Source organism: Vespula pensylvanica, chromosome 18 (assembly GCF_014466175.1).
Source record: "Vespula pensylvanica isolate Volc-1 chromosome 18, ASM1446617v1, whole genome shotgun sequence".
NCBI classification, from domain to species: domain Eukaryota; kingdom Metazoa; phylum Arthropoda; class Insecta; order Hymenoptera; family Vespidae; genus Vespula; species Vespula pensylvanica.
The window spans coordinates 1,229,458-1,243,378 of record NC_057702.1 but is presented as its reverse complement, the minus strand read 5'-3'; the positions used below and the strand labels follow the sequence as shown (position 1 = coordinate 1,243,378).

Sequence of the window (13,921 nt, the reverse complement as noted above, 5' to 3'; positions counted from 1 at the left end):
TGAGGGGTTGAAATTTAAAGTCGATAGGTGGAAAAAGAATGTTTCTTCCTGCAGCAGCCGGTTTGCTCCGATATTTGGATACTAGCCAAAAAAAGGGGTTGGAGATGTGTGTTTTATGAAAACCGCTAACGCCACTATGGCGACCTACCTAAAAGTGGTTTTTCCTTGATAACGTATATTAAAGATAAAGAAAGAAAGAAAACTCTTTGTTAATAATAACGAAAAATGTTGGGCAGATACGTGCAAGCTAAAGAAAAGACAATTCAAAAGAAAGATAATAGTTGAAAGGTAATCTTCTCGAGCATTGACAAATGAGAACACATTATTTAAGATTATCTTAACGGTAAAAACTAGCGACCTATTTTTATCACATCTGTCAATCTGACAGATATTTAACGAAGAAGAAGAAAAAAGGAAAAATACTTAAGAAAAAAGGAAAATAAGAGAATTCTCGCGGAATAGATAATAATCGAGTGAGAAGGATACGTCGAAGAGCATCGCACGTATAACGTCGTTTAAACGACGACGACGTTTAAAAATCGATACTACATATAGCGAACGTCATTTTTCACAGGCTGCATCCAGAGCGATCCATAATCTAACATAAGCAGCCAATGCCTAAGAAGATAAGCTGTGACACTTGCGAAGCTCCTTCCTTTTTATAACCACGAAATTCAATCCCGATTTTTTCTTCTCTCTCTCTCTCTCTCTCTTATTATTTTATATATTTTTTTCTTCTTATCGTTAACCCTTTATAATATCATTGAACTTTAATATTATAGTTATATATACATAATATAATTTCATTTTTCAAAGATAAAATAAAAGATCAAATCATAAAAGGTTATCGATGTTTCTTTTATACACATTTTTATATTCTTCTAATATACAAAAACATTTGTAATATATTTATAAATTGTATCAAATATTTTATTCTTTACCCTTTTGTCTCTCTCTCTCTCTCTCTCTCTCTCTCTCTCTCTCTCTCTCCCTCTCTTTCTCTCTTCTCTCTACTTCTCTTTTTTCTTCTCTTTCGTCTTCTTTTTATTCACGTCTCGTTTGAAAACATTCAAAAATAGCCGAAAGTTTATTTCACTGGCAGAGCTGTCAAACGAGGAGAGTTTTTACAGTAACATTTGCTTTGTGTCCTTATGTAGAAGGAGAGGGCACGTCAAGGGTGAAACAAAAAGTAATGATCCTACCCATAGAACATTGTCGTCAGAACGAACTTACATCGTTCATCATAAATCAATGATGGAATAACGGAGGTATACTTGATCGGTCATGGCAGAAATTAATTACTAGAGAAAACAATGTAGGAGAGAAAGATAGATAGATAGATAGAGAAAGAGAAAGAGAGAAAATTCTTGAGGTCGATCTATATCATCTAGAGTTTATCGACTTTTAATTTACACAAACCTATCTTTTTTTATGCTATTAATTTTTTTCTTGTAATATAATAAACAACAATTTTTGTTCGCTTAGAAATATTAGCTGTTTCTATACGTTCAATGTTTTGATCAAGTCTATGAAAATATTCTGTCTACTCATTTTTTAAAAATATGTCCAGAAAAAACTATTTCTAAATAATTATTTTTCTAAATAAAAAAACTTTGTTTAAATTAAAAAAAAAAACAACTTTTCTTTAAAAATAATTTCTAGAAGAAAACTTTGTTTCTTAAAAATTATTTTCAAATATAAGAAAAGTCTTTCAAAAATAAAACTAATATGCTATTATATTTTTTATTCAATATTTTTCTAACTAGATTATTATAACTCCTTGAAAAGCAGGAAATCAATATTTAATAATACTTTAAAAATAATTAATAATAATTTCTTACCTTATATTATCTTCATCAACGAACAATACGACTCCTCGAGCATTATGTTTCGTGCTTAGTCTCTCTATGATCCTATCAAAGTCTACGGTCTTCGAATTTCGTAATATCTTCTCGCTTACAGCAACGCAAATGTTGTATTCCAAGGATAACGATATAAAACTGGCGATACCCTAAACAAAGATATCCGTTGTATTATTTTCTCTTTTTTTCCCTCATTCCCTTTAAAAAAAATTCTAATCAAATATTTTATTTTATTTTATTTTATTTTATTTTATTTCTTATTGAATCTTACTCAAACAATATCCAAACACGAGCTTTCGTCGTTTCTATCAACATCGCATGTTCTCAGGCTCTTATTCAATCTACCATAAAGGAGAATATGAAGAAATGCATTCGAAGAAATTCCATTTGCGTTGTTTTTACTTTACGACAAAAGCAAGCATCATTTGAAATGTCGGAGAAGAAAAGAAAACGGATATTGCTTTTCTCGTTAAGCGATTTTCAACGTGTATCTTGTTGATATATGAAGATAATAAAAAATAAAAGAAAGAATAAAAGAACAATTTACGATTCAAAAATGCTATGGCGTTAACATTAAAATAATGATACTAATGGTAATAAAAATATCGATTAGAGAATATTGCTGACCCACTTTCGTCTTTCTCTCTCTAAACACACATAAGCCCGCAAATATATATATATATATGTATACATTCTAATATTTGATCAGATGTTTTTTATGTCCAAAAAGTCAAACAAATCACAAGTAACCATTGAAGAAATTCAACTTCGTTAACTAATTCGATGTATCTCGATGTTCTATTAATGCTCGTTATTTACAGGACCTCCGTATGACCTTTCCCCTTGTTTTGTCCTATCGTTCAGGAAACAAGCATTTTTTGCTCGCCCTTGACGAGTCCTTTTAGTCGATACATTTAGTTAAACGTTTTTGTTATATATAGGATGAGATCATCAATTTATCTCTGTATATATATATATATATATATATATATATATATATATATATATAACTAAATCGAGCAAAATCGTCCATGCTTTATATAAATATGAAACAATATTTTATAAAAGATCTAATTAAAAATTTCTGCTCAATGAACCTCATATTATACATACACTTTTAAATAAAACAATTTATCGTTTCTATATATACTTCAAGTGTATAGGAAGAAAAACTGACTGACCTTTTCACCATAATCACCTTCGACGGCCACCGTAGAAACATATTTCCATCCTAAACGATGTATCACTTCGACCATGGCCTGCGCTTGAAAACTGTCTGGTGGTACGACTCTACTGAAATACTCGAAACGACTTTTGTCCGATAATTCAGTGCTGGTTGACGCATAGCTCACTTGGGGTATCTGCAATATGCCATGAGCAATGCTTACACATTGATAGGGACTAAAAGTTCTTACTCCTGTATATTATATTTTACTCTAACGTTTATCACGACAAACTGACGAACAAATGTGTGTAACTACCTTTAAGTAATAATTTTGGAATGATTCGAAAGAAATAGCTAAGAGATCAAGGACGTCTACAATCTTTTGTTAATGTTTTGTAAATATGGTGTGTGTGTGTGCGTGTATCTACTTCTCCAAGAACAGACCGGTCTCGAGGAACAACACAGACTGTTTAACTGCGATAGCTTTACTAAATACGAAATCAAGGACAATTCACGTGATTCGTCATCGAGCGAACCAATTAACAACGTCGAAGGAAAATGTATTCGATCGAATGGAGTAGCACTTTCTATGCTAATATCTCGAAAATATTCCGATCGATTACACACCCTACTGGCCAAACTTCATTCAGCCTAGCCAATTGAGAATTTGAAATATTTATTGATCCCAAAGAGAAAAAAGAGGAAGTAAATGTTTTCTTTTAGGAAATGCGACAATGCAATTCAAGAAAAGTAAAAAATTTCAAATCATTTTCATAGTATACACTAAATTCGATAAAAAAAAATTGATTTACTTTTTAATCTTTATTGATGTATTTTTTTCTGTAAATATATAAGAAATGAAAATGTTTGAATACAATTTATAACTTTCCAAGTGAATTTGAATTTCATTTCTTTTCAATATTGATTTTTGGAAATAAAAGTAGACGAGAAATAGAATCGATTCTGTTTCCTTATTTCTTTTCTTTCCTTATTACTTTTATACATACCTATAGTATATATAAAATATATATATATATATCTTTCCCTTTCTCATTCTCTCTGTGTACACGTCCAGTTACCAAACGTAAAATGGTTAAATTCTTTCTCGGACAAGAAATCATAAAATAAACATGAGCTCGAAGCTGCATCACTTTAATAATGTAATTTCTTTCGCATTAGTGACATTGAAGCTATCAAATGAAATTCATAAACCAAATACCTTTCTTCAACTTATCATGTAATTGTTTTTTTATCGGAAAAGAAAAGAATAAATTTGTAAATGTTGAAAGAAACGAACAAAAAATTTACTATCTTGCAAAACGGGTTAGACAAAAAGTTTCTAGGCAATTTTAAAAATCAATTAGTCTTTTTCTAGATTTCCTAGACTGATTTGGTTTTCGAGATCGTTAAACTACAAACCTAGGAACTGTTTTGCAATCTAAAAAAAAAAATGAGTCTAAATAGTTTCGAAAAAGATTAATTGATTTTTAAAATCGCTTAGGAACTTTTGGTCAATCCTGTATAAATAAGTAAATTGTTCGATGCAAAGTAAAAACGAATAAATTGCAAAGCAAAATGAATAATCATTTAACTTTTTTGATTCTCTCGCCAATTTCCAAATAAATCCTTTTAAAGTGACTTCACTGATAGATCCTTTCAAGAAACTCATAGTTTCTACTTTGATAAGAAAGATTGTTCGCTGACCTGCATGATTCTCGTTGCATGAATTTCTCAAACGATGTCCTTTTTACTTCGTTTCTATTATATAACGTTCTTTATCGATCAAAGTTTTTATTTTTCCACAATTCATTACCTTTAACATTCGTCATTATTTATTCTGATAAGAATAAAAAATTCATTAAAACTTTCATCAAACATATTTCATATCAATCGCTTTCAAATTGATTACTAATTTGATTGATGATAACTAATTAGAATTAAATGTTTCTCGACTTCGTCTGATGCAATTAGCTCTGTTCTATTCGAATCCTCTTATAATCGTAAAAGATAATAAAATAAAATTTTATTTTTATCACCATCTCTATCTTGTCTTGAGAAAACGTAAAACACTATTTCGCATCCAATTTTGAAAATAAAACGATAAAAGAAATGTTTCCATGCGGAAGCTTTCTTTCTTCGTTTTCGTTTTGGCATTTCCCTTTGATTTTGATTCGGTGAACGTGCGGTGAACAATAATACGTACGTTCTATATCCATATGTCTCTCTCACTCTCTATGTATGCACACATGACTGAATAAAAAAGCGAGAAATAAAGATAGGGGAGGAATAGATAGATAGACAGACAGATAGATAGATAGGTAGATAGATAGATAGATAGATAAAGAAAGAGAGAGAGAGGAAGAGAGAGAGAAAGCTCTTATGGTAAGAGGAAAATACGATGCCGAGTGCTTTTGCGCGCTAGTTCTCAAGATCCTCTATGCCGGCCATCTCTTGAGGAAGTTCCTCGAGAGATGAGAGAACTTCCTCGAGAAGCACTGTACTATTCGTTCCTAGAAACTTATATCGGCCAGCGTGAGTAGCCACGTAATCGCACGCAAGAAAGAAATAGAGAGCGAGAGATGAGTTCAGTGAAAAATAAGATAACGCGAGTTATTCCACGTTACGATCAAATAACAAATCAATTTAACGCAAAGAGAAATATAAATTTTTTGTCTGTTAAAAAATAATTATCAAAAACGAACTGATGATCTTTTATAACAGTGATCTCTGTAATATCGATAAATCAAAATTGTTCAACAATTTCTTTTGATTTTGTATTTAAACAAAATTCTGAATGAAAATTTCTATGAGTAAGTTTTATATATCTAATTTTTATATATCTAATAATAATAAAAATTTTTATAAATCTAATAATAACAAAAGATTAAATTCTTTTAATGAAATCTAGTCATACTATATAAAATAAAATATAAAAGTTATTAGAGAAAAAGAAACGATGTCTCGTTCGAAATATCTTAAAATATAAACTCTCTTAAAATAGAGAATAATTTTAAAAAAAGAAATAATGTCGAGCCAATGTAAGTAGGAGTTAATTTTGTTATATCGGCATCGTTTCCAGAAGAAATGAAATTTGATCGGTCCAAATCATGATCACATTATGATATAACGAGAATAACCGTAAGAGTACACAATATTCCTTTGATTATTTTTTAAATTACCTTAAAAAGTCTTAGAATATTAGCAACCATGATGGAAACTACACTGAAGGAAGCTCCTATTACTCCGGTTACTGGTTTATGGGGCATATATATAGGTGGTTTATTATCTTCGCACTTGTACTCCGAAATGTCCTGTAACAAAAAAAGAAACAAGAAGAGTAAGAAGACTCCAATAAAAATTCTCAATTATTAAAAATAAAAAGGGAGAAAGAGAGAGAAAGATAAAAACAAATTAACTTTTCCTTAAAATTATATCATATTAGTTTATATAACTTACAAGTATATACAAATGGAAAGTTTAACTCCAAATGTTTTCCCAAAGCTAACGAGCTCAGAATATTGCTAATTAAATTAAAGAACATTTGAAAGTACATTTCAAAGTTGTTACCAGTTACTTGAAATATTTAAAAGCGAATAACAGCGAGCTAGCTAGCTACCTAGCTAGCCTCGAGCCAACGAGAAAACTAATACCAACTGTATATATATATATATATATATATATATATATATATATGCTGTATAGAAAGAAAGATAAAGAGGAGGAGGAGGAGGAAGAGAGAGAGAGAAATTTCTATGCTTTCCATGGAACGATAATTCTACACTACCCTCGAATTAACCACTGGAAAATTGAAAATTCAAATATGTAAATCTACTTGATACTTCACCTTATTGCAAGCTTTTCAAAATCACTGTTTTATACTGATCAAGACTACCTCAAATTTCAAACTATTTTATTAAAAAGAATCAAAGAATCTTTCATATCTTTGACCTTGAAAGAAAGTTTAATTAGATAGGCAAAAGAAAATATAGAGAAGATCAATGGAATGTCGATAATCATGATATTTTAAGATATACTTTAAGATGATAATCATGATTTATTAAGATATACTTTCTAGAAATCTTTTCGACCTTTTTCTTGGCCAATTTTTGTATAAATCATTTGGAAAATATAGTATATAGACATAGTACAATCATGAAAAGTGTCCTTATTAATATTCACTTGGATCTGTTTGCATTGTCGATGAGTTTCGATGGAGTGTACTTTCTATTTATGTTACTCGATGCAACCACATCCTGTCACGTATCACAGACACTTCAGTGATTGCTTGAAATCCTACAATCACGAGAGGTCCTTTCCCACTGTATTTATGATCTTTCAATTATATCGAATCGAATTCGATGATCCTTCAATTTTCTTTACATTTTTTCTCAAATCTCAAGAATTTTATACGAACATCTTATTATATCGTATTCATTTTATAAAAAAAAAAGTAGTATATTAATTTTTATATAAAAGTATTATTTTGTGTTTTTATTAATATTATATTATATCTCAATTTGTAAATAAAATTATTTTCTCTTGAATTAATAATAGAAATATTATTTTTCAACTTTCTGAAAATTCGTGTATTTTATATATATATATTTTTGTTTATTTACTTATTATGATAAACAAGATCATAAAGAAGACTAAGAATAGAAAATGAAGTCTTTCGAGAAAACGACCATAATCGATCATTTTTATCCAACGTGTAGGATTTATTTTCTCTGGAAGACACTTACGTAACTTAGATTAAAACTTCGAAGCCCTTTCCGATCGAAAAGTCACAGTATTTTCGCTCCGTTTCCCTTCGATCGATCTTGTCGATCATTCAGGCGAAACATCGTAAGTATATAACTCATTCTTGCGTATTACATATGTATAAAGAAAAAAAATCATATAAAAAATATAATAGTATCAAGTTTACGTACATGGCCATAATATAAAGTATATAGGAATATATCCCACTTGAAAATTAAAGAATGATTTTTAATTATTAAAAAAACATATAAGATTCTAGAAATGTTATAGATTTGATAATACCTATACATTAATATCTCGAAAGGATATAATAAATATAATATTATCTCTTAAAAATCTTCTTCTTTACATATAATAATAATTTTTAAAAGAAAATGACTATTCATTAAATATAAAATAATAAAATAAAGAATAGGAAAGAGGTTAACGAAATTCTTGACTCTGATAAAAAACCAAGAGGGCTTGTCGTCGTTGTCGTCGTCATTGTCGTTGTCTCGTCGTCGTTGCTGAAAGCTTACAACACTCGACCCTGATGACGCTCAAGGGGTATAGCCATGCACTTTTGCGAAGGAAGCAAAGCGCTTCACTAGGAAATTGCTTCTGACACGAGCAAAAGTGGAAAGGAAAATGCGTTTTGCTTCCGTCTTTCTTACGAGAAGTACACTTCGCAGTATGTTTTGCTGTAATTATCCTTCGAACTTGAGTATCTTTATTCGTCTCTTTTCCTAGGATCAATAAATCAAACAAGATGAAATTTTCATAATTACACAGTTTCGAAACTCTTTCGTTTCGAGTGGCCTAATTATGTCCAATATTTTCTAACGCTTAATATTTATTGTTTTTTTTTTATGTTAAATCACGTCACTCGACTGTTTTACAAATATTCATTTCCAATAAAAAAGAATAATTCGATAAATCACGTCGAACAAAACACATAAGAATTTTTATGCCAACGATAGTTCAGGAAACTTTCGAAATTCTTTGCTCGTATATCCGAACTGTAATAACAGTCTCCGACCTCAATATTTCTCATAAGACCAAAGATATATATATACGTACAATACTATATAGAACTCGAAAATTGAAGTCGCGGAGAGAAAATAGAAAAAATAAAACACAAGGAAAAAAGAAAAGCATTAGGAAACAATTATGTCGATCTTAAAAAAACGTAATTAAATCGATTAACCAAACGCTTCAATGAAAGACTCTGAAATCGAAATTTCAAGCAGATCGAAAAGCCAACTCTAATTCATCATCCGCCTAATGTCTAATTAGAGGCAATCCAATGGAAATAAGACTTTCTCTTTCCTTTTTGTCTGATGAATAATACATAAGATGAAAAAAAAAGAGAGAGAGAGATAGTAGAGAGAAAATTCCAGATGAAAATTCTATTTGAAATTTAGGCGAGTTTTATCGTCGACGAATAATACTAACAATTTAATGAAATTTTATTTCGTCTCTAAAACCAATGATAATGGTAATAATTGAAACGAACAAATTGTTCATTTCAAATAATTAATGTGTATGTACATTGTACATATGCATACACATATATATATATATATATATATATATATATATACTAATACGTGATTACTCTTCATCATCGTAAAAAAGAGTCGATGGAAGTTTTGTGGTGGTCGATAACTTTGAATACTTTTCACAAGCGAGTAAACAAGTGCACGTCCATCTATTATCTACTACGTACGTTTGTAGAGACAAACATGCTTTTATCGATACGTTTGCATCGATTTGAACGAAAGTAGTGAGACAGACATGTCACCAATGTTGACAATGACGTAATTCTTTCGTTTTAGTCATTTCTAACACGTACAAACACCAAGAAAAGAAAACAATCGACCATTTCGAATGCACTACAATTTTGTAGAAAAGTGATACTTAATTTAGAATAAACTTAGAATACATTCTAATTCTGTGGTAATAAAAAAAAAATTAAATACCCTTGAAATATAAATAAGTAAATTAAAAAAATATTCAATATTAATGAAAAGATAATTATTTTTAATCAGGCAAACATAAGAATCCCATAATCCACAAATTCTTTTTTTCTAACAATCGAAAGTAGTCAAACGATCTATCGTAATAATATCTAGAACAAATTAAAGAAGATATTCAATTTTCAAGTGCAAAAACATTAATCTGAACGACGAAAAGAAAAAAAAAGTTAAACTACAAAATTTCATAATGTCAAAATGAAATTTTTGCGGATTTAGACGATATCGTTAAATCCTCGTAAATCTTCACGAGATAACACGCAACACGATCGTTTTCCTTGAAACAGGAAACACGATGAAGAAGATAGGAGAGGATGAAAAACGACAGAATATGCGAAAGAAATTTATAACGTGCTCTGCAAAAAATATTCAACCAGTTTGCATAAATCTGATATGTTATACTATAGTTCTTTAATGGAAAATAAAAAAAAAATAAAGAAAAAAGGAATAATCTGATAGAGAAAGATAGAATTACAAAGTTTTGCCCAACGTAAAGAGGAAAAAAAAAGAGAAAGAAAAGAAAAAAAATTCGTAGTGTAAAAGAAAACTTCGACGATTCAGCTATTTTAAAAGAAAAATAAAAAGAAAGAAGAATAAAAGTTGATATAAAAGTTACGAGAATATATATATGACAGATATAAAATATAAAATTTACGATTAATATATTTTAATAATATATTAATATATTGCTACTATTAAATAAGAAGAGAACTAAATAGTAATAACTATAATTCCTCTTAATTATCCTATATACTATACTCAAGTTAATATCTCGAAATGCAAGGGAACTAGTAGGAATTCTCAAACGCGAGCTGTATATGACATATTCCATGGAGACCATTTAAATCAAAACGGACGAATTCGAGTTACCTGGTCACTGAGAATTCATACACGCATAAAGCAAATATTCGATATAGCATATGAAATTGCTATGAACGTTGCGTGCATTTACCATTTAGTTAGCAGATGAGCCGGTTAGAATGTACGATGACGAGTCTCGACAAATTAACGATAGCACGTTTGCGATAGTACTTGTATTAAAAATACACACTGTAATAATAGAGTCTAAGGGAGGGGGGAGGGCATTGGAATCAAGGGTGGATGCAATGTGGGAGGAACCGACCGGCCGATGATGGGTGATCATTAAATTTTCAATTTCGTGCGAGAATATGCCTGCGGTTCGCTTCGATTCGACGAATTATCGATAATATCGATTCTCCTGTGATCATCGAAAATGACAAAGTAAACAGAATAGAAATATCGAGATGATTTACGCGAAAAAGAACAAGAGAGAGAGAGAGAGAGAGAGAGAGAAAGAGGGAGGGAATTCTAAAATTAAAAAAGAAAATATCTTAGAAGTTCTCTTGTCGGAAGCATTTGTTCGAATGAATTCACTCGAGGACAAATGTCACAGCAAGTTTCCTTAAGTTTCGAATGCATAACGCATAGATAGAAACAGCCATTGCTGGCATCCATTCGAAGCACACAAAGAGAGAGAGAGAGAGAGAGAGAGAGAGAGAGAAAGGGATAGAACTAGATAGTATCATCAAGGAAGCTAATTAAACGCAAGCATTACAAACATGCACTGTGCTTACTCTCCTTTATTACCAAGCTTATCCTAAGACTACCTTAACTTCATGCTGATGTAATGCAAACTTTACGAAACAATAAACTGCTACTTTTTCTTATTGCATTATTCTACAGTTAAAAAATTTTGCAGATGCTTGCTCTAAAATATCATTGCTATTATACCGATATTATACTGTATTCTATATATATTGTAATATTATTAGGATAAAAAATAAAAAAATAAAATAAACCTATATAAACAACCATACTTTCCTTATCATATACCAATCGCAAAATAATTTTCTTTCATGATATATATGTGTGTGTGTATTGTGGAAGTAAGAAAACAGACATCGATTCGTGGTATGCGAAATTCGATCATTCGAGGTGTTCGACCAATCAGGATGAGTAACGCCTTCTGCTTCGTGTCCCGTGAAATTGAGAATTGGTTGGTTGGTTGGTTGGTAGGTATTGTGGTGGATGGTTGAATACATAAAGTCCTTTGGGGGCTTCCGAAGAGAAAATTTCACCGAAATACCAGAAGCTTATCCAATCGAGATCGACGGTTAGTCTACTAAACTTTTATCGTGCTTGATCCTGATCAGCTGTGTTCGTTCTACTTCGTTTGTATAAACTACTATTACTACTATGAAAGAGAGAGGGAGGGGAGGGAGAGAAAGAGAGAAACAAACTCGATGGCTCGATATAATTCTAACAAAGCGTATTAGATCCTTTTCTATTATCCTTCCTAAAGTTTCAGTCCAAAGCGACTCTCAAAACTACTGTTATACTATGAATTATACAGGGTGTGGTCAAAAGTAGATGATTTTAAAAATCAATTATTTTTTATCGAGATTTTTTAGACTTGTAATTAATTTTATGATTGTACAAGCCACCATCGTAATTTTACAATATAAAGAAAAAATATTAGCCTAAAAAATGTCGACAAAGAATAATTGATATTTAAAATCACCTAGAAACTTTTGGATCTATTCGGTACATCATACTTTTTCTTTAATTTCTTTTTTTTCGTTTTTTCATCCATCATTTCCAAAATAAATAAAAAAGTCTTTAGTTAAAAAGGATTGGAAAATAAAAAAATCAACATACCTGGTTCATATAAGATCTCATGAACTCCATACTCTGATCAAGGGCATACGTCTCGCTGCTACATGAATCTAATATTAATGCACCCAATGTTGTGTTTGGTAGAAGCTCAAGATCACCATTGATCTCATCTAATGCATATAACATTGCTTCTAATCGTTGCACACCTTTTTCTTCCTTTACTGCACCGCAGGGTGATTCACCGATTGTACCAGCACCACGTGATCTTACCCATACCTGAAACAAATATAAATATGTTTTAGTAGCTGTACAAATTATATTTTTATATAAAAAAAGTTATAATACACCCGTACACACAAGAACTACAATATAGGAAAGAGTTGCTATAACATTGTTTTTATTTGATTTATAATATTAAATTAGTGCGAATGAAAATAATTGAGAACATTAATAATACACAAAAAAGATTTCAAAAATATTTAATGTAATTAGTATTAAAAGGATTTATATACCAATTAAATAATATATTAATGGTAACATTAATATTTGATGGTCTACAATTAAAGCAACTCTTTCTTAAAAGTTATAACAACATAGAAAAATAATAAAACAATGAAACAAATCTATCTCTCCGTATCGTGTTTATTTAATTTCCACGAATTTGCATCTCACACATTCGCAAGTTAAATATTTCCTAAAAACTTTCTAAAAAAAAAAGAACAAAAAAAATAAAAAATAAAAAAGAGTTAATACTATTAAGAAGTAAATAAAAAAATCAATGTAATAGATGTGATCCATCAAAAAAGAAAATTCAAACTGCGTCCAACGAGAAGGAAAAAACGTTTGTTTGAGAAAGAGAAAAACTAACGTGGCAAGCACATACTTCAAAGGGAATAAACTCGAAGAGAAAGTTCGAGAAAAAGGATACGAGATGGTCAAGAGTTAAGAAGAACTAACAAAAGTTTTTTAAACCAGAGCGAAATCCTCTCTTAGTTGAAAAAGTAAAACACAACCTAGATAAATAGAATGATTTGTTAAAATGAACAATGGATGTTAGAAACCATTCCGATTGTCTTTCTCTTTCTCCTGATATACGATCTCTATATCATGATACCAACTGCATAGCAAACTTTCTCTCTCTCTATTTCTCTCTCTCTCTCTCTCTCTCTCTCTTTCTCTTTGGAACATTCCTATAGGTTATTGATAACGGCGTATTGTAAATTAACACAAGCGTGAGCTAGCAGCAAATACGATTGCGCTCTTCAACGTATCGATTCTATCGAAATCGTTGATTGAACTTCGTAGAGATACTCGTCGAAAGCGATTTCAAAGACAAACGATATTTCAATTATTTAGGGTGGAGTCAGTCAACGGTAATATTTAAAGTATTTTCATTGTTTTTTGAAGGTACGATAAGAATGTTAAAGAAAAAAATTATTGTATCTTAAATGGCAAATACATGTTCATTGAAATAATACATT

At 30.2% G+C, this 13,921-nt stretch overlaps 1 protein-coding gene across 2 annotated transcripts in view; it reads right to left on the bottom strand.

Annotated features, from left to right (window-relative positions):
- The window catches only part of LOC122635617 (metabotropic glutamate receptor 8-like), a 37,467-nt gene that overhangs the window by 9,062 nt on the left and 14,484 nt on the right, over positions 1 to 13,921 (bottom strand). For both annotated transcript variants that reach the window (XM_043826001.1, XM_043826002.1), the window contains exons 3-6: positions 12,483 to 12,716; positions 6,207 to 6,338; positions 3,044 to 3,223; positions 1,842 to 2,011 (exon numbers count right to left, since the gene is read on the bottom strand). In XM_043826001.1, the coding sequence (XP_043681936.1) occupies positions 1,842 to 2,011; positions 3,044 to 3,223; positions 6,207 to 6,338; positions 12,483 to 12,716 (716 nt within the window). The remainder of the gene's footprint in view (positions 1 to 1,841; positions 2,012 to 3,043; positions 3,224 to 6,206; positions 6,339 to 12,482; positions 12,717 to 13,921) is intronic.